The following is an 18,415-nucleotide window of genomic DNA, read 5'->3' on the forward strand; positions in this document are numbered from 1 at the left end:
GTGTCATCCCACTACCTCCCCTGGGCGCCATATGTGCCAATGGCTTGGGGAGGGGAGCTGTGGCACCAAGCAGTGCCAGGGTGTAGAGTGGGGTGCAGGGGTCCCCAGGATATCCAGAAGCATGAGGGCTGGGAAGTGGCGGCACCTTCAACACTGACTCAGCATGCAGTGACTCAGCCCGTGGGGGCTGGATGCGGCCCTCTGGGGACGTAAGGCTGCACCGGGGCGGCACCGTGTGCTGTTGGCTGTGCCAAGCTGTGCTCCCCAAAATGCATCCACCACATCTGAAGGCCGTAGCATCCCTGGGAGCTGGGAACCAGGTGGTGGCAGTGTTCCCATTGAGTTTTCCAGGTGTGGTGACTGCTGATGCCTCCCATGTCCTGGCACCTCACACCCCGGTGTTGTGCCTTCCCCACACGTCCTGCACAACATCGTCTCTCCTGCACAGCTCCCAGCTGTTCCCATCACCTGGGCTGAGCCCATCCCTGTGCAGGGCAGGATGTGGCTGAGGACAGTGCCTTAGGATGCTGTCGCACCAGCAGGACGAGGGCAGTGGTGTGGGTGCGGGTGGGAGGAGGGCAGGCTGAACGCTTGGCTGGTGTGCTGACATATTGGGGTTGATGACTCTGGCACTTTGTATTTCCTTTGGCTACACGCAGATGGGGAGGGCAGTTTAACCCCTGCCTGCCCGTTCCAAGCTGTCAGCCCTTTGTGGGGGGCAGCGGGAGAGGCTCCCTAGGTGCTGACTTCTCCTGGGGAGAGGGACCAGCAGGGGTCTGGCATCCTTCCAGGGAGCTGGGCATCCTTCAGCTGGTGAGGTTTGGCTGGGATTGGGGCATCCCTGGAGCATGGGGATGAGAGTGAGGTTGGGGCAGAGGTGGGTGTTCCCGTGCCCCCCCATTGGTTCTGGGGTTGCCTGAGGCTCTGCGTGAAGCCTCGCACACCTGTGCCCATAAAGCCACCATCCCCACCTCCCCTCTCCAGGCACCGCGGGGAGTTGGCGTGGCTGCGTGCGGGGAACGCAGGGCTCGGCTCCCCCCGGCGAGGCAGAGGCGGGAGGCGGGACGCTCTGCCATCGCCAGCCAGCACCTCCTTCCCTGGGCTCCCCTGGCAGAAGAAGATCCGCTGTGCGGCCGGGCAGGAGGCATTGCCCTGCTCCCAGCCAGCCCCCGCCTGGGCCTGCAGCCCCCCGCCTCCCGCCCTCGCTGCCTTTGTTGTGAGATGAGAGCCGGCTGGCGGGGCTGAACGCCGAGCATGGAGCCGCTGAGCCACCGCGGCCTGCCGCGACTGTCCTGGATCGACACCCTCTACAGCAGTACGTGCTCGGGGCGGGGGCTGGGAGGGCTCGGGGGGACGGGTACCCCCACTATCTGTAGGGTGACGGATGGATGCTGCGCTGGTGATGCTGAGCTGAGGGCGGGCAGGGGGCAGGTGATGCCGGTGGGGGCTGCGCTCCCCCACCCCTGAGCATCCTCTCGTGCCCCGGCGGGGCTCTCTGGGGTTGGAAGTGGGGACCTGTGTCCATTGCAAGGGGTGGCAGTTGTACTGGTATGGAGCGTGTCACTGGTGCCGGAGCAATGTGACAGTGTGCTCTGCCCATGGGGGACCTGGGGGTAGGGGTACTGCTTCAGTCCCTGTCTCTCAGTGCCTTTGGGTCGTCTCCACTCCCCCAGCAGTGATTTTAGCAGTAGGATGCGGTGGAAATGCAGTCCCTTGGTAGGACCTAAGGTCTGGCAGCAGAGAATCCCCTGCAGCAGCACTGGGGCTGTGAATCCTTCCTGGCCCCATGGATGGGCAGCCAGGATCTGGTGTGGGAATAAGCTGGTCCTGAGACACCCAGTGGAGGCATCAGCATCCTAGGGAGCCTGGGATAGAGATGGGAGTTGGGGGGCTTGGTTCTCTGCCATTCCTTCTGGGGAGCACTGAACCTGCACACACTGCTGTGTGGTTTTGGGGGTGTGAAATCTGTGGATATTAGCTGGGAAGTGGCTGAGCATGGAGCCTGGCACTTGTGGGGCAGGTTTGGGTGGGGAGGCAGGATGGGGATCAGGGGTAATTGCACGTTTGAATTTGCAATTAGCTGTGCCAAGAACCCAGAGCTGAGGTTGATCATGGGAGCACAATGCATGGGGCTGAGTCCCCTGAAGTTTTCCATCCCAAATTCCCCAAGGCAGACCCTTGCAGTCAAAAGCATCCCCCTGTGCCAGCTTGTGCAGTCCTCCAGATCCAGCCTCCCTGCAGCTGCCTCCCTGCAGAGCCCATGGTGCCAGGAAGTATTAGGATGCTCAGGGACAGTAGCACTTGGGAGCAGTGGGTGCTCAGCACTTGGGCTTGTGAGCATCCTGGGATGATGTGCTGGCTGGAAGGATGCAGCGTGGGTGAGGAGGAGAGGCTGTTTGTGTCGAGGAGGCCTGTGGAGGCAGGTCTGAGGCCAGCTCACGCATCCCTGTTGTCATGGTGAATTTTCACCCAGTAAAAATGTGGCGTTTTCCCAAACCTTGCAATCTGGGAATGGCAAAGTATGTTCTCCCCCACCATAAGGATGTTGAACTGTGGGAGTGGGACAATGCTGGTGAGCACTGAGGTGTGCGGAGCCTTGGATGTGGTATGTGCCCAACTGGGAAAGCAAAGGAAATGCCACACTGTGCTGCTGTGACAGTGCTGTCACCTGCCCATGTTGGGAGGAGCCAGCGGCCGCCCTTGGCCACGCTCATTCTCGAGCATCATTTCACCGGCGTCAGCTTGGATGGCAGAGCTGAGATGTGATTTTTCCATGTGGGGACGTATTCCTGACCCCAACATGCTGTGGGACCCCAATGGTGCCAGTGTCCCTCAGGCACAAGCCTGTGGTGCTGGGGGCTAGAGGCTGCAGCACTGCTGAGGGAGCCCAGGCCATGGCTGATTTGGGTGGGGGGCTGTAGAGTGGGTTCTGATTCCTCTGTCCCCATATCTTGGGTGGAGCAGGAGGGTTTCCACTGCTGCTGGAGCAAAAATAGCTCTGGGTTTGGCATGGGCACAAGAACAGGCTGCAGGGGCAATGCATCTGCAGGAGGAGGAGGGAGCTGTGTGATTTGGGCTTGCTGGGCTCTGCAGGCAGGGCTGTGAAGAGGATAGGCCTTCAGTGTCCCTTACGCATGGGCAAGGTCCCCTTCCCATGGTGGCATTAGGCACTGATCTGTGCACCGAGTGATGGCACGTCCCTTTGGATCCCTGCTTGCAGCACGTCCTGACTTGTGTCCATCTGTCCTCATAGTGAGTTCAGTGATGGAGCCACTTGTGCTCCATGGATATGGGGGGAATTACTTCAGAGAGCCTGTGAAAAGGTTGGGATGCTGCCAAGAGGCACCTCCTGGTGTTCAGCAGTCCTGGTGCACGTGGAGACATGGCACTGGCGGTGTCTCCTGGGTGCCCAGGCACCCTCTCCTCAGTGTGTTCTGGGCTCCTGAGCAGGTACAGGACTCTGCCAAGGGTCCCTCTCCTTCCATGTTTCTTTGGATACCGCAGCTTATCTCCAGGTCAGACCTGGGGCTGAAATCTGCTCAGGCTGGGGGCAAGCAATGGGTGCTTGAGGTCTGGGGCCATTCCTGCGTCTCCATGGACTGGTCCTTTCCCCTTCTGTTCCTCTGTGCCTTTGTCATTACCTCCACTGCCGGAGGCAGTTGGCAAGGTCCCCAGCTGCCTCATTAAAATGGTGTTCCTCGTTACCCGAGCTGCTCCCAAGGCTGGCAATGGAGTGGGGAGGTGGCCAGGTCCCAGATCTGCTGCAGGGTTCCTGCGCTGCCTGCTGCTGCTGTGGCCCTGGTGTAGGAGCAGTGGCTTTGGCTGGGCTGGCATAGCCTCATCTGTACCCATGTCACCATTTTTGGATGCTGGGATGGGGTGGGCTCAGGGCTGGGGTGTTGTGCTTCAGCCTGAAGCTGCAGAGTTTGGCGAACAGGAATGTGGGATTGAAGATTTTCAGGGGGGAACCTTCAGCTTTGCCCCCTCCCTGCTCCCCTCGTTAGACCCTAGCCAGTGAAGGGTCTGTGTGAGGGGCTTTGGGCTTCCCCAGGGTAGGTGGTGTGAGGTTGGCAGTGTCAGGCCTCTAGAGGTTCCTCATTAGTAGCTAATTGCTAGTGAAGAGCGGTCTGAGAGTGGCTGGGCTGCCCTGGGGGTATCCTGTTGGGATCCCTGTCCTGTCCAGGGATGTAGGACAGTCCTGGTCCCTCCCTGCCAGCACTGCACGGCTCCTGGCCCTGCGCTCTTTGATTTAAAGATTTATCCATTTTAAATATTGAGCTGAATGCAATATTAATGGGACAAGCAATGCTGGCGGGAGCCAAGGGACTCCCAGTTGAGGCTGTGGAGCGGTGAAGCGACAACAGTGCAGGGTTTGGCTTGGGATGGGTGCAGCCCAGCGCCCTTCTGAGCAGGGATCTCAGCCATGGGGACACCCCAAGGAGTCGGGGTGAGGTCCTCATCCTCTTTGCAAGGTACTGGGGGGTTCCTGTGCCGCAGCCGGGCTCCCTTCCCCCTCCCCTTTGTCAGCATCTCGGGGCTGCTGCAGCCGCCTCTTCCCGCCGAGTGCTACCGTTGCCATGGGAACCGGTTCGGATGTACCCCGGGCCCCCGCTGCGCCCTGGGCCCTCCCTGCAGCCCCCAGGCCTCGCACTGCTGCTTGGCCATTCTCAGCTCCCACTAAGGGCTGAGGGTCCCCAGAATGGCTCTGTGTGTATGGGGACAGGGGGGCATGGCCTGGTGGCAACGTGAGGGTGAGCAGAGTCCTTCTGCAGTGTCCCAAGTCTCTGTGTTGGCATTGCTCCCACGTCCCCCAGGTTGCCGTTGTCCCCATTCTTCCAGGTGGGGTGGCTGTGTCCCCCTCACTGGCATGCAGTGAGGATGAGGAGGATTGGATGCCAGCCCGGTTCCATCGCTCGCCGGCACTGAGGGCAGGGCTGCTGGCGCAGGGCCGGCTGTCTGGAGGAGCAGCTGCCCCCACACAGACGCGGCCTGCGGCTTCCCGGCAGCATGAATTATGTAAATGCAGGGAAAAGAGCTGCTGGTCGGCAGGTGGGCAGCAGCAGCTGTGTGGAGCGGGTGTCCTTGTCCCTACGTGGCCCTGAGGGTTGGGAGCGGGGTTGTGAGCCCCTGAGTCGTTGTGGGGTAGGACAGAGACCAGGAGTGCTTGGTGTCCCTGTCCTGACATCACCCATCTCCTTCCTGGATGCTCACCACCATCTTCTCTTCTTCTGGCAGATTTCAACTATGGTGCAGAAGATTACGATGCTGAGGGAAACGAGGAGCCCAAAGCACTGCCAGAAGGCTCGGAAACCATGCCCTATATTGATGAGTCGCCCACCATGTCCCCCCAGCTCAGCGCTCGGGGCCAGGAGAGCGGGGATGGCGTCTCACCCACACCCACCGATGGGCTCAACACAGGGGTAGGTGGGCTGGGCACTGAGCTTGGCAGTAAGACCTGTGAAAATTGGGGCTGGGATGTGTCTTCTTTCTAGGTGATGGTCTGGTGCTGCTGTGATGCATGTGACTGCTCGGCTTCCCAATCCCAGGGCTGGGAATGGTGCGGTGTCCATGGGTCACGTTGGTGACACTGCCCCAGACAGCAGGGGCTGGGTGCTGGAGCCCAGTTGGATGATGCTGGGATGCACTGCTGTGTACCCCGCCTCTCTGCGAGGGGACAAGGAGCCGTGCTGCAGGCTCCATCTAGTGGCGCTTGGGGACACCCTGCCAGCTGCGGTGGGACACCGTGTCCACCCCTTTCTCTTTAAAAGGAAACTCAGATTTAACTCCTTGAGCTCTCGAGCATCCTTGCAGAACTGCCGGGTTTTTATCCATTGCCTTTCCCAGAAAGGAAATTTCGAAAGCTTTGGAGTGGGAAACTGAAAATGGAGGGTGTTTTTTCCAAAATTAGGGTTTCTCTATAACCCAGGGGGTGCAACGCTGTCCCAGGGACCTGGGAGCTGCTGTCCCCTGGGCAGGGCACTGGCTACCTCTGCTCCCTGTGCATAGGGGCTGCTTTGTGGAGGATGGTGGGGACAGGGACATGGGAGGAGGCAGTGTGGAAAACATGGAGGTTTTTGTCATGGAAGGAGTTAAAGCCCTAACCCGGATGTTGAGGCGGAGGAGCATAGAGGTGTGGCTTCCTCCCCAGGGTACGGGTGCTGTGCAGCATCCTCTGTGTCCAGTCCTATATGGATCCCACGGGTCCCATCATCCCTTGTCGAGCTGCTGCGTCCCCAGGCATGGTCCCCTGGCTCCCCAACATGGGACTGAGTTAGCCCCGACCCTGGTACCCCACTGCAAGGGGGTCTCATCCCCTGGCAGGGTGGTCCTGGGGAAGCAGTGGGGCTCTGGGTAGCGCAGAGGATGTTGCCTTCTGCTCTCAGGCAGTGATGTCATCTCAGTGGCCATCTCAGCTCAGTGTGGTCCAGCACTAACAGGATTGGGGGCTTTAGAGCTCAGTGCCAGCTCTGCCTCTGATCCCTTTATCTGCAGCTGCTTGGGCTGGGGCTTAGGGAGAGTGCCTTTGGGTGCCAGCAGCTGTGGTCTTGGAGCGCCTCTGGGTGGGTACATGTGCGTAAGCTGGAGCCTTATTGTCTGGGTGGCATAAGGTGCCTGGCTCAACCTGACATCCCATATCCACCTGGTGTTGGAGGTGGCATCTCCAGCTTGGCAAGTTTCTGGCAGGGTCCTGTGAGCTCCTGGGGTGACTGCAACTGAGCCCAGAACTTCCCCAGCTGCATGGAGACCAGCCCATTCCACGCGCAGCCACGAGCATCCTGGCAGAGGCTGTGGCCACAGAGGTTGGTTTGGTACTGAAGATGGCTCTCCCCACCCTGGTGATCCAACAGCTGTGTTCTGGGGTCCTGGGAAAGAGCTCTCTTACCAAATGTGCAAAGCCTGAGGTGCAGTATGGATGCAGGGCAGGGCTCCAGAAAGTTCTTCCTCCATTTTTTCATGCACCAGTGTTTTGTTTCAGGTTTTGAGAGGAGTAGGGAGGCAAGAAGCTTGTGGGGGCTGAGCATCCGCAACTACTGGTTCCCTTTTTTTTTTTTTTTTTTTTTTTTTTTTTTTTTTTTGCGTAGGAGATTGAGAAAACAACTGAAATGGCTCTTGCATTATTACCTCCTCCAGATATCTGCATCTCCAATCCCCTCTTGCCCCACTCATCAGGGCCAGCGAGGCCCTGCAGAATTGCTAGATGTAGACCGCGTGCTCTGGGCAGTACTGTGCATCAGCACCATTTCCCTGCTGAGCTTTCTTCTGGAGCAGGGAGGGGTCCAGGAGCCTTCATCTGTGGGATTCAGAGTGGGGGGTCAGATGTCCTAATGGGACATGATCTCTTCTGCTGCCCTCAAGGGTCACTAAAGAATCCCGTTATCCAGCTCTCCCCCTTCATGGGGATACCCATGGGTGACAGCAGGCAGAATGGGTGCTCTGTTGCTCGCTGCTCTGGCTGGCGAGTCCAGGGAGGACATGGGGGTGCGGATGGAGGGTTGGGGACCTCTCCCCATGGAGTTCCCCCTTGCTCTCTGGCTTCCCCAGTGCCCTAACTCCGAAAAAACATTTGCCGAGCTGTCTTGACCATAGTGTGAGCAGCCCCACCTCCACACCAGACGTGCATTTCCTGTAGCGAGAGCACAGGGCGGAGCGGCAGCGCTGGCTGCAAGCAGAACAGAGCGGCACGGCGGGCAGCGGCCCTACGCTGCTGGCGGGGCACCCGGGGAAAGCGTTGGCCAAGGCAGAGCCAAGCAGCTCCTCCGTCTCCGCTCGGGTGACCTCGCCGTCCCCGCTGCCGTCACGCGCGGGTGGCTGTGCTGCTGCCTGGGGAGAGCCCCGCAGCGGGGCCGACGGCCTGAGCTGGGGCAGGCGGGAGCACCGGGGATCCCATAATGGCTCCTTTCATCCAGAGGCTGTGGCCGGCATCCAGGGCTGAGTCAGACCCGGCTGGCTCGGCTGCGTAAGTCCTCACGTCCGAAGCCTTGTGGGGTCCCCGCAGCCCCCCTGGTGCCCAGCAGGCCATGGAGGAGGAAGAGGAAGCCATAGGGTACCTGGATAAAGTCCTGGAGGATGAAGATGACTCTGAGCCAGGAACCCCCACCAGCCCCGGGTCTCCATTCTCGGCCAGTGAGAAGGTGGGCACCCATGGGGCACCCTGCTTCAGTGCTGGATGGGGTGGGGATGGAAATGGGCTTCTTGCTGCTGCTGGCATGGGCCTAGGGGCTTGGGTGCGAGGTTTCCCAGGGCAGGGGTGGGGAGGGAATTGAGTGCCAAGAGCTCAGCCAGTGCTTGTGTGTGCCTGCTGGGGTGGGCTGCTGTGCTGGCGGAGCTGGGATGCTCGAGATGAGGCTGGACCACTCTGTGCCACTGACTCACTGCACAGCCATGAGCAAACTCCCTAAATTGCTCCCAGCCCTGGTACTTTGGCCCGGGAGGTGTCCTGGTGTCTCTAGCTACAGCCCTTTGCCTTCTAGCCCACCTAGCATGGTTGCTTCATGGGGGGATGGAGGAGGTCTCCATCTCTGTTCTCCATGGGAGTCTCCTTCCCAGGGTGGCCACTGGACCCTGCGTGAGGGTGGACTTTCTGCCCGTTGGGGCCATGGGGGTCCCACTGACACTGTCGCCAGGAGTATCACGGGCCTTGGGTGCAAATGTGCCCCCCTTATCTCCTCAGCTCTCACGCAGGGCCCAGCCTCAGGGGAAGCAGGAAGAGCCCATGACTAATGGTGGCAACGAGCCCGCCAGCACCAAGCAGGCTCCCTGTGCTCCCCCCACAGAGCTCCCTGCAGCCTGGCCTTAATGGTACTGCTGGGCAGGGAGCACTGGGCTCTGAGCTGGCTGATGGGATGGGACCGAGCGGTGCCCACATGGGGTGAGACAGGAGTATCGTGTGCTTCCTGGCTGTGCTTCCATCCAGGAGGGGCTGCTCATGCTGCTCATGGCATCCGAGTGAGGCTGCTGTTGCTGCACCTTTGGTGTGGTGCCCAGGGCTGGCAGAGAGAGAGGACCGTGGTCCTGCTTAGCCGTCCCAAATTGCTTGGAACAACAAGCTGGTAGTTGTGTTCCTCACTCTCCAAATTAGGTTGTAACAGCTGGGTTAAGGCAGGGCTGTGTCTCTGCCTGGTGCTGTTCTGGTTGGCAAAGCCCAGCTCCTGAGAGTGAGCTTTAGTGGATGGGAATTTTGAGCACAGCGTGGGTTTGACGCAGTCCAAAGCCCGAGAGAGGCATTCAGGGTTGTGCCTGGGCCTGATGTCATGGCTAGGTGCATCTCTTCTGAGTAGAGCAGAAGCTTCTGGTGTGCATGGATGGGTGCTGTGCCCCTGGCACTGGGCCTGCCCTGATGCCACCAAGCAGTGACGCAGAGGCCAGTGGTGACCACAGGGGTGGCACTTTCCCAGAGAAAACCCTAGCTGGGAAGAGGGTGGTGCTGGCTCACAAAGCCAGCCTTAAGGCATGGTTTCTTTGGGCGCCTGTGGACTCTGCCCTGGGAGGGTTTTACCTCACTGTGCCGCCTGGAACATTGCCTGCAGTGCTGGGCTCAAGGCCAAGCAAAGTCGGTGCTGCCCCAGCTTCCCAGCTGGCTCCAGCCTGGCCGTGCTGTCCTGCAGGCACGTACCAGGCCCTTGCTGCGGTGTCTCTATGCTGGAAGGGATGTGTCCTCGTGGAGATGCTGGGGCTGGGGGATGAGGGGCTCTGTGCCATGCTGACTGCTGGCTGAGCTGGGCTCCTTGCTGTGTTGCACAGGGTGAGCGAGATGCTGGCAAAGGGCTGGAGATGCGGAAGCTGGTGCTCTCCGGCTTCCTGGCCAGCGAGGAGATCTACATCAACCAGCTGGAGGCACTCCTGTTGGTGAGCACAGCCGGGCCCCCTCCCCAAGGGGGTCACCAGAAGGGATGGAGGGTGGGGTCCTTCCTTCCCGGGCAGTCCTTGCCAGCTTGCCCAGCACAGAAGTGTCTGTAGCCCTGCTTCCTCCCATGGCCACCATTGGCTCTTGCAGTGGAGATGCAATTGCATAACATGAGGCTGCTGGGATGGGCAAGTCTGAGGGTGCAGGAGCAGGGAGCAGACCTTGCAGTTACTGTCCCTCGTGCTGGGGGCCACGGCTGTCCCAGAGCTATCCCCATTGTTGGGCTGGAAGAGTCTTTGGGGCCCAGCTCTCAGACGCTCTCCCTTCTCCTTCGGCAGCCCATGAAGCCGCTGAAGGCCACAGCCACTACATCACAGCCCGTCCTCACCCTGCAGCAGATTGAAACCATTTTCTACAAGATCCAAGACATCTACGAAATCCACAAGGAGTTCTATGACAACCTGTGCCCCAAGGTGCAGCAGTGGGACAGTAACATCACCATGGGCCACCTCTTCCAGAAGCTGGTATGCTCCTTGCTCGGCTGGGTCACCCACATCCCCTTCTGCTTGAGGGACAGACTGAGGTGGTTTATGGCCCTGCCTGGCCTCTGGGGGTGCAGGGGGCACTGTGAGCACCTGGCTGACCCCACTCCCCCCCTGCTCACAGGCCAGCCAGCTTGGGGTGTACAAGGCCTTTGTGGATAACTACAAAATTGCTCTGGAAACAGCCGAGAAGTGCAGCCATAGCAACAACCAGTTCCAGAAGATCTCTGAGGTGAGTGGGGCTGGGGTCATGCTATGGGGTTAGAGCATGTGTCATGGGGTGGGGAAGGGGACTTTGTTCCCACAGCTGTGCTGACCACATGCACTCTATAGATGTTCCCCCTGCCCTGGGGACTTTTGGGTACCATCTGTAAAGCAGAACCACCTTTTGCCGTGTGGGCTGGTGGTGCTCACTGGGTGTTGTTCTGAATCCTGCAGGCTTTGCCCCCCAATTTGGGACCCCTCAGTGGACCAGTGCTGTGATACTGCTTTGGGGAGACCTGGGGGAATGGCTGGATCCACCTTTAGCTAGTAGCACCCCATGCTTATGGCAAGGCCCTGTGGGGCTGGGGGAGAGTCTTGGAGCAGAGCCTCCCAGCCTTGAGGAATCCCTGCCCCAGCCCCGCTTTGCTGCCCTTTCCCTTCCTAGGAACTGAAGGTGAAAGGCCCCAAGGACTCGAAGGAGAGCCACACGTCCGTCACCATGGAGGGTACGGCATGCGTGCGAGGGGCGGGCGTGGGGAGGGGGCTGCAGCCTTTTGTCTGCGGGTGCATTACCAAGCAGCTCCCGGCAGTGGAGCCCTTTTGCGTTCCCATGCGCAGCGCTGGCACTGAGTAGGGGGGGACGCCCCTCGTGAGGATGCTGGGGGCGTGCAGCAGCCCCCCACCCCCTGCCCACCCCCTGCCCACCCCCTCCTCCTATGCTGGGAGCTGTGCTGAGGGCCGATGCCGTGGCGCAGCAGCTGGGCTGAGCTGCCGAGGGGAGGCAGGGATGGCTGCGCGGAGAAGGGGCTGCCATGGAAATCCTCGTTATCATCCGGCTTTGCTGTAACTGCACCTACGGTGAGGGCTGGCGGGGGCTGTGGTGCGGGGGGAGCGTTTCACCTGCTGAGATGCTGACGTCTTTACGGGACGGTGGTGGCTTTGTGCTCTGCAACCTGAAGTTGGGCTCTTCTTTGTTCCGGGCTCTGTTGAACCGCCTGGCTCCGGCAGAGTGGCCATGCGCTCATCTGGCCCATGGGGCTCGTGTTGGTGGTGGAGATGGGGAGAGAGCTGCTCAATGGGGCTCTGCGGAGAGGTTGCTATGGGGAGGGGTCCTCCTTTTGCTCGTTGGATGCTGTGAGCATCTTGAGGCTGCGATGCCCTTCTTGGCTCCGTGCTTTTCTGCCTGCTGTCATCCAGCCCCTGGGGACCGCGGTGATAGGGATGGTGCTGGAGAGGGGGTTGGTGCTGTGCCGGATCAGCCCCTCCTGGGGACACGTTGGGCTCCCAGGTGCTTTGTGTGTTCCCCGTAGTGATGGCAGCAGGAGGCTGTGTCCTCCCTCTGTGCAAGGCGGGGCGGTACCTTGAGCGTCCCCTCCCTCCTGGCTCTCACTGAGTGCTGCAGGAGCTCCAGCTTTCCGAGGTGTGGGGAAGTGGCTGCAGTGGGGGACAGTCCCGTGTCCTTTCTCAGACAGAGGGGTTCTTGTCTTCTCACCTGGGGCTGTTGGACAGCACTCTCCTCCAGGCTCCTTGGGAGCTTCTCCATGACTCATAGCGCGGTGCAGGGTCAGCACGTTTCCCACTTCCTCTCCTGGTTGCAGCGCTTCCCTACTGGGGCTCTGCAATTTGAGGAAGTGATCCGAATCGCCGGGAAAATCCAGATGCCTCAGTCTGGGTATAAATAGCCCAGAGGGATGTGCAAGCAACCAGCTGCAGGGTGATGGGACCCAGCACCACAAGGGGATGATATGGAAGGTCCTGCTGCTGGGGCTGAAGGGAGCTGCAGAGCATCTCATTGGGTGGGTGAGCGGGGCTGGAGCAGGAGCTACACAGGATCCAGCATGGAGCAAAAAGAGAAACTGAGAAAGATTCTGTCTGTGAGGAGCTGAGCTCCCACAGGCAGTGCCAACTGACACCTTGTGTCTCCCACAGCACTGCTGTACAAACCCATTGACCGTGTCACCCGGAGCACCCTTGTTCTGCACGTGAGTGTGATGCCAGTACTGGGACGAGGTGGGGATGGTGAGGTGACCTGTGATGGCTGTGTCCCCTGGCTGGACCAACCATGTCCTGCTGCTGTTGGGGTCCCACAGCATGGGGAGCAGTGTGGGGGGCACCCCAAGCTTACTCCATCCTCACCCCATCCAGGACCTCCTCAAGCACACCCCGTCTGACCACCCCGACTACCCACTGCTGCAGGACGCCCTCCGCATCTCACAGAACTTCCTCTCCAGCATCAATGAGGACATCGATCCCCGGAGGACAGCGGTCACTACTCCCAAGGGGGAGGTGAGACTGGCAGGGTGGAACAGGGGGGCAGTCGAGCCCTGGTCCTTGCTGCTTGCTGGCACCCTACTGACATTCAGGGAGACAGAATGGTACCCAGGGGACATGGACCTGTGAGATGAAACATGAGGAGGGACAGGGTGTGTGTGTGTGCCACCCTATGCTCTTTTCCCTCTCTGACACCCACCCTGCTCCCTGCAGACCCGGCAGCTCATCAAGGACGGCTTCTTGGTGGAGCTGTCAGAGGGCTCGCGGAAGCTGCGGCACGTCTTCCTCTTCACTGATGTGCTGCTCTGCGCCAAGCTGAAGAAGACAGCCGTGGGGTAAGAAGGGCACTGGGTTTAGGGGGGATGAGCTGGATGCCTCAGCCTCCAGTGGGATCCAGTAGGGCTGGGTGGATCTCTCAGTGCTCACACCTCGGCTGCAGGAAGCACCAGCAGTACGACTGTAAGTGGTACGTGCCCCTGGCCGACCTGGTGTTCCCCTCGCCGGAGGAGTCAGAGCACTGCCCTCAGGTGCACGTCATCCCCGACCACGAGCTGGAGGACATGAAAATGAAGATCTCAGCCATCAAGAGTGAGGTGCAGAAGGAGGTGAGAGGAGAGCATGGGATGCCTATGAAGTGTCAGGATATCCCCATGCTTGGATGGGACACCGATGAAATCTTGCCTGCCTGTCCTTGACCGACTCAACCTCTGTGTCCTCTCCCTGCCTGCAGAAAGCCAACAAAGGGCAGAGCCGTGCCATTGAGCGCCTCAAGAAGAAGATGTTTGAGAATGAATTCTGGCTGCTCCTCAACTCGCCCGCCATTCCCTTCCGCATCCACAACCGCAACGGAAAGGTAAGCAGGGCTGCAGGTGAGAGCACAGGGTTGTGCTGGCCAAGGAGGGACAAGTCTCAGCTCTGCAGCATTGCCTTCTCTCTTCCAGAGCTACTTGTTCCTGCTGTCCTCTGACTACGAGAGGTCCGAGTGGAGGGAAGCCATTCAGAAACTGCAGAAAAAAGGTAATTCTTGTCCTGTTGAGGCCCCCATGGATTGTCTTTTCCCCAGAATGCTGGGATGGGTTGGTCCCATGTGATTGCAGCCACTGCCATCCGGTCCCTGGGGCCAGTGCTGGCCATGTCCCTCTGAAGCTCCTCTGCTGTCCTCTTGCAGACCTCCAGGCCTTTGTGCTGAGCTCAGTGGAGCTGCAGGTGCTGACAGGGTCCTGCTTCAAGCTACGCACTGTCCACAACATCCCAGTCACCAGCAATAAGGATGGTGAGTGATGACCGGGCTGGTGGCCCCTCTTTGCACGGTGGTGTCAGTGGGGAGGGCATTCTGTGTCCCTGGCCTGGTGAGGGGTCCCTGCTGCGGTGGCCCTGGCTGTGCATGGGGACATGTCCCCAGCAGGTGGCACTGCGGGAGCACAGCTGGGCTCCCGGACACAGCACTCCCAGCTGTGACATGGGGCTGGCTTTGGGGTGGGAGCGTCACCCCAGCATCGGGATGCCCAGTGGGGCTGTTGTGGGGGAGGGAGGGAGTCGATGCTTGGCCTTCCCCAGACCTCTGAGACAGCCCTGCAGAAGACTGGGAGTGTCACTCGGGGGCTGTGCTGGATGGTAAAAACCAGAGCCCTAACGCATCCCCCTGTCTTGCAGATGATGAGTCCCCTGGGCTCTATGGGTTCCTGCACGTCATTGTCCACTCTGCCAAGGGCTTCAAGCAGTCAGCCAGTAAGTGCAGGCACCTGTCCTTTGTGCAGGGGCTGGGGAGGGAGCTCGGTCCTGCATGTGGCCCCGCTCTGTCCCAGTGTCCCAGGGTTTGGCAGTGAGTACACATTTCTGGATGCTCAGCAGTGTCTCCTCCCCCAGACCTGTACTGCACACTGGAGGTGGATTCCTTCGGCTATTTTGTCAGCAAAGCCAAGACCAGGGTTTTTCGGGACACAACAGAGCCGCAGTGGAATGAGGTGAGAGTAGGCTGTGGGATGTGGGGAAGAGACCATGCTCACCTTCCAGTGCAAGCTTTGAAGCTGATTTGGGTGCTGGTTCTGAGCCATCCTCTCTCCTCTCCCCAGGAGTTTGAGATTGAGCTGGAAGGCTCCCAATCCCTGCGCATCCTCTGCTATGAGAAATGCTATGACAAGACCAAACTCAACAAGGACAACAATGAAATCGTGGACAAGATCATGGGCAAGGGGCAGATCCAGGTATGTGCTGGGGCATTCGGGCATCTTCTCACCCTCTTGGGGCTGGTCTGCTGGGCCGGGAGATGGTGTGTATCTGGCCTTTGGGTGGATCCCTGCATGCAGTAGCCTTAGCAGAGGCACAGAGCACAAAGGGATCCTGGCGAGGTGGCAAAGCCCATGATCATCCTGAGGGTTGCATCCAATTCTTGCCCTGGTGGCAGAGGGCTGCAGGAATGGGGCTGCTCTGTCCAAGATGGGGCTGTGAGCTGGGTGCCTGCTTGCCCCAAGGAGGGCTCTGGGTGTGCTGCCCTACATCTCCCACGCCAGCACAGCCGTCCCACTCTGCCGGCCACGGCTGTCCCCCTCTGCCACCATCTGCCTCGCCTGCGCCTCCATCAGCTGCTGTTATGGCAACGGGTGTTTCCAAGGCAACAGCTGAGCTGCCTCTGATTGGAGGTTACCAGGCAGGGAGGATGGAGGCCTTGGATGCCCTGAGATGCTCCCAGGTGAGCGGCAGCAGGACAACAGGGAATGCCCACCCTGTTTCGTGGCAGGACCCCTGGTCTGGCTGCCTTCCCTGCTATGCTGGGGAGAGCGTCATTCTGGGGACATGTTCTTCCAACCTGAGCGTGCTTCTAAGTGCCCGTCATGGCTGTCTGCTCCATGGGAAAGTAGCTGAGGGCAGGTCCCTGGGGAGGGAGGAAGGAGCATGAAAATGTTGCTGAGATGGAGGCACCAAGTGGGGTCAGCACCAAACTGGGTGCAAGATGGGAGATTGGGGCTCGGCTGGGCTCATTCATATCCAAAATTTCCTATCTGTTGCCCTCCTTGGCACAGGGCAGGGGTGATGTGGGGTCAAGCAGCGTGCGAGAGGCCGGGGAAGGGGCTCAGCGCCTCGGAGGGCTCAGCCCAGCTGCACTCTCTGAAATAGCCCATGTCAACAAACATGAGTCACGCTGAGAGATGCGGGGATCAAGATGGGGACAGCACAGCTTGTCTCTGCTATGCAAAAGTCCTGGAGGAAGAAAGGAAGAGATAAGAGACCTCAGGGCTGCTTGCCCCAAGGAAGACCTGACTGGATGCACTGGTGTCTCTGACACTGGGACAGGGGTGTCCAACCATCACCCAGCCCCATTGCTCTGGGCAGGGCTGGCTGCAACAGGACCAGCACGGTTACAGACTTGGAATGGAATGGAGCAGGTATGGGCAGGACAGGCGCTGCTGTTTGCGGGTACCTGCGTTGTTGCATCCTTACTCTGTGCTCTGAGCTGCTAAGGCAGAGATGCTGCCCAGGATAGCTCTTATTTGGTCTCTGAGATGGTGTTTGTTCTAGTTAGCAGTGAGGAGCAGAAAGCACTGGTCTGAGGTTGGCAAGGGGCTGAGCAGTGGGGCATCAGGAGAGCTCAGAGCCCTGGAGGGCAGCCAGGGGTCATGGGGCGGGAGGGAGCAGCCCCTTCTTGGCTGTATGGCTGCATTTTGGGGCAAGGGGAGGAGATGCAGCTTTTGGAAGCGGAGGCTGTGTTGTCATGGGCACAGTGCCTGCAGTTCTTGCAGGGAATCACCCCCTGGCTAGCCCCCTTGGTGCAGAGCTGGCAGAGGCTCCACAGGAGATCTGTGGTGTTGGGGCTCTACTGGGTCTGCAGGGACTCACAGGGTGCTCCATGCAGGCCTGGGGGCTGGATCTTTCCTGGTGCTGAGCCCCATGGGGACAGGGGACTGTGCAAGTCCCCACACTATCACTTTGCTCTGTCCCTGTGTGCCACGAGGAGCCGTGGTGATGCTCCAGGGCAGCACACCCCACCTCTGTACTCTGCCCCACTTTGTCCCCTCCTCACTTCCCCAGCAGTGGAGGTGATGAGGTCCAGGAAAGGATGGGGAAGTGTGGAGGGATCCCTGTTCCCCAGAGCTTGGCAGGGCAATCCCCAAAGCACCAACCCCGTGCCTCTTGCCAGGCCCAGCCTGGCTGCTCAGAGGGCTGGGAATGCTCCGGCGCTGTGTCCCCAGCCGTGTCAGGCAAGGCTGCGCAACCCTCCTGAGCAGCACGGCGGGCGGCAGGGCGGGAGTTAACGCGTGGGGGACGCCGGGGGGGCTGCTTTGAGTCACTTCCTCGCAGTGGGAGGGAGGCTTTGGGGCTGCCGAGCCGCTTCTCGCCAGCCTGGCTCACACCCTGAAGATGAGCCCAGCCTGCTGCTGCCCGAGCCGGGCTGTCCCCGGCCACTGCTGAGCTCCGTGCCCCAGCAGCCGGAATGCCAGTGCTATTCTAACCCCCACCTGAGCCACCCTCGGGTCCTCCAACCTCTCCTCTCGCGTCCGCGGAGCCGAAGCGGTGGTGATGACCGACGTGTTGGTGCAGCCGGACAGTGGCCCCGCTCCTGGGGGGGAGCACCTGGAGCCGGGTGCAGAGGAGCCTGATGGCAAACGGCCCCCCACCACCGGCGCCCGCCTCTGGGGCCGGGTGCGCAGCAAGCTGCTGCGACAGAAGGTGCGGGGGGACCGGGAGGAGGTGAGGGGCACCTGGATGGCTTTCCCATGCTGTGGCTTTTGGCTGAGGGGGGTTGTGGCTGTGGGCGTGCCTCACTACCTGCTTGCTTTGGGGAGATGGTTCTGCATGCTCTGTTTGGATGCGTTGGGAGCTTTTAGAAGTAGCTGCCTTCTTAGTGTTTGTTTTCCTCTTTCCCTTCTTCCCTGGGGGATGCTGAGCTGCTTTGTGCTGCGCTGGTTGGGATGTGCTTGGGGTGTAACACCCCACGAGTGGCCGGGAGGAAACACAGCACCTCGGTGTGTTGTACTCCCCCATGGGTGGTAGGTGCTGCTTGGCTTGCAGCCCCCCTGACCCTAACCCTCGCTCTGATGCTGCGTTGCAGCTGCATTGCAGCCCCATCAGTGCTGTCTGTCTTTGGGATATGATGAGGTACAGGGGGGACAGCACCATCTCAGGCTGTCCTGTGTGACACCAGGCGCTTTCTTCCTGTGCTGGCTCGGAGCGGTGGTGGACAGGAGCTGCCCTGGCACGTGTGGGTTCAGTTTGTCAACAGCACAAGGGGCTCAGTGGCAGCAGGGCTGGCTGTGACGCAGCAGCATTAACCTCGATTTTGTGCAGCCGCCACTCCCGGGGATTAAGGGGCGGCAAGGGCTGTGCAGGAGGCTGCCGGGGGCTGTTGCTGGGTCAAAAGCCAAGCGGGTTGTGCTTCCCACTGCTGCTCCAGGATGCGGGGCAGACAGGCAAGCAGAGGCTGTGTCACCATGAGCTGTCCTGCTAAGGAGTTCGGCTACAGCAAGTCCGTGTGCAGGGTCCTGGTGTGCGGAGAGCACGTCCTGCATCCTGCTGGATGGGGCTGTGAATTGCTGCTTTGGGCTATGCTTTGCTTTGG

At 60.1% G+C, this 18,415-nt stretch overlaps 1 protein-coding gene across 3 annotated transcripts in view; it reads left to right on the plus strand.

Annotated features, from left to right (window-relative positions):
* Positions 1-18,415, plus strand: part of ABR (ABR activator of RhoGEF and GTPase) — a 30,371-nt gene that overhangs the window by 4,901 nt on the left and 7,055 nt on the right. Inside the window, exons 1-16 of one of the 3 annotated variants that reach the window (XM_085241053.1) lie at positions 1,163-1,315; positions 5,236-5,420; positions 9,742-9,846; positions 10,183-10,368; positions 10,511-10,618; positions 11,036-11,096; positions 12,520-12,572; positions 12,736-12,876; positions 13,075-13,196; positions 13,301-13,466; positions 13,592-13,714; positions 13,803-13,878; positions 14,030-14,134; positions 14,515-14,589; positions 14,728-14,825; positions 14,934-15,065. In XM_085241053.1, coding sequence (XP_085097179.1) covers positions 1,255-1,315; positions 5,236-5,420; positions 9,742-9,846; positions 10,183-10,368; positions 10,511-10,618; positions 11,036-11,096; positions 12,520-12,572; positions 12,736-12,876; positions 13,075-13,196; positions 13,301-13,466; positions 13,592-13,714; positions 13,803-13,878; positions 14,030-14,134; positions 14,515-14,589; positions 14,728-14,825; positions 14,934-15,065 — 1,797 coding nt within the window. In that variant the 5' untranslated portion in view covers positions 1,163-1,254. Of the gene's footprint in view, positions 1-1,162; positions 1,316-5,235; positions 5,421-7,609; positions 8,133-9,741; positions 9,847-10,182; positions 10,369-10,510; positions 10,619-11,035; positions 11,097-12,519; positions 12,573-12,735; positions 12,877-13,074; positions 13,197-13,300; positions 13,467-13,591; positions 13,715-13,802; positions 13,879-14,029; positions 14,135-14,514; positions 14,590-14,727; positions 14,826-14,933; positions 15,066-18,415 lie in introns of those variants that run through there. The other 2 variants (XM_085241052.1, XM_010722098.4) reach the window with 2 other exon arrangements.

The sequence above is a fragment of the Meleagris gallopavo genome, chromosome 21, assembly GCF_905368555.1.
Source record: "Meleagris gallopavo chromosome 21, MGAL_WU_HG_1.1, whole genome shotgun sequence".
NCBI lineage: Eukaryota > Metazoa > Chordata > Aves > Galliformes > Phasianidae > Meleagris > Meleagris gallopavo.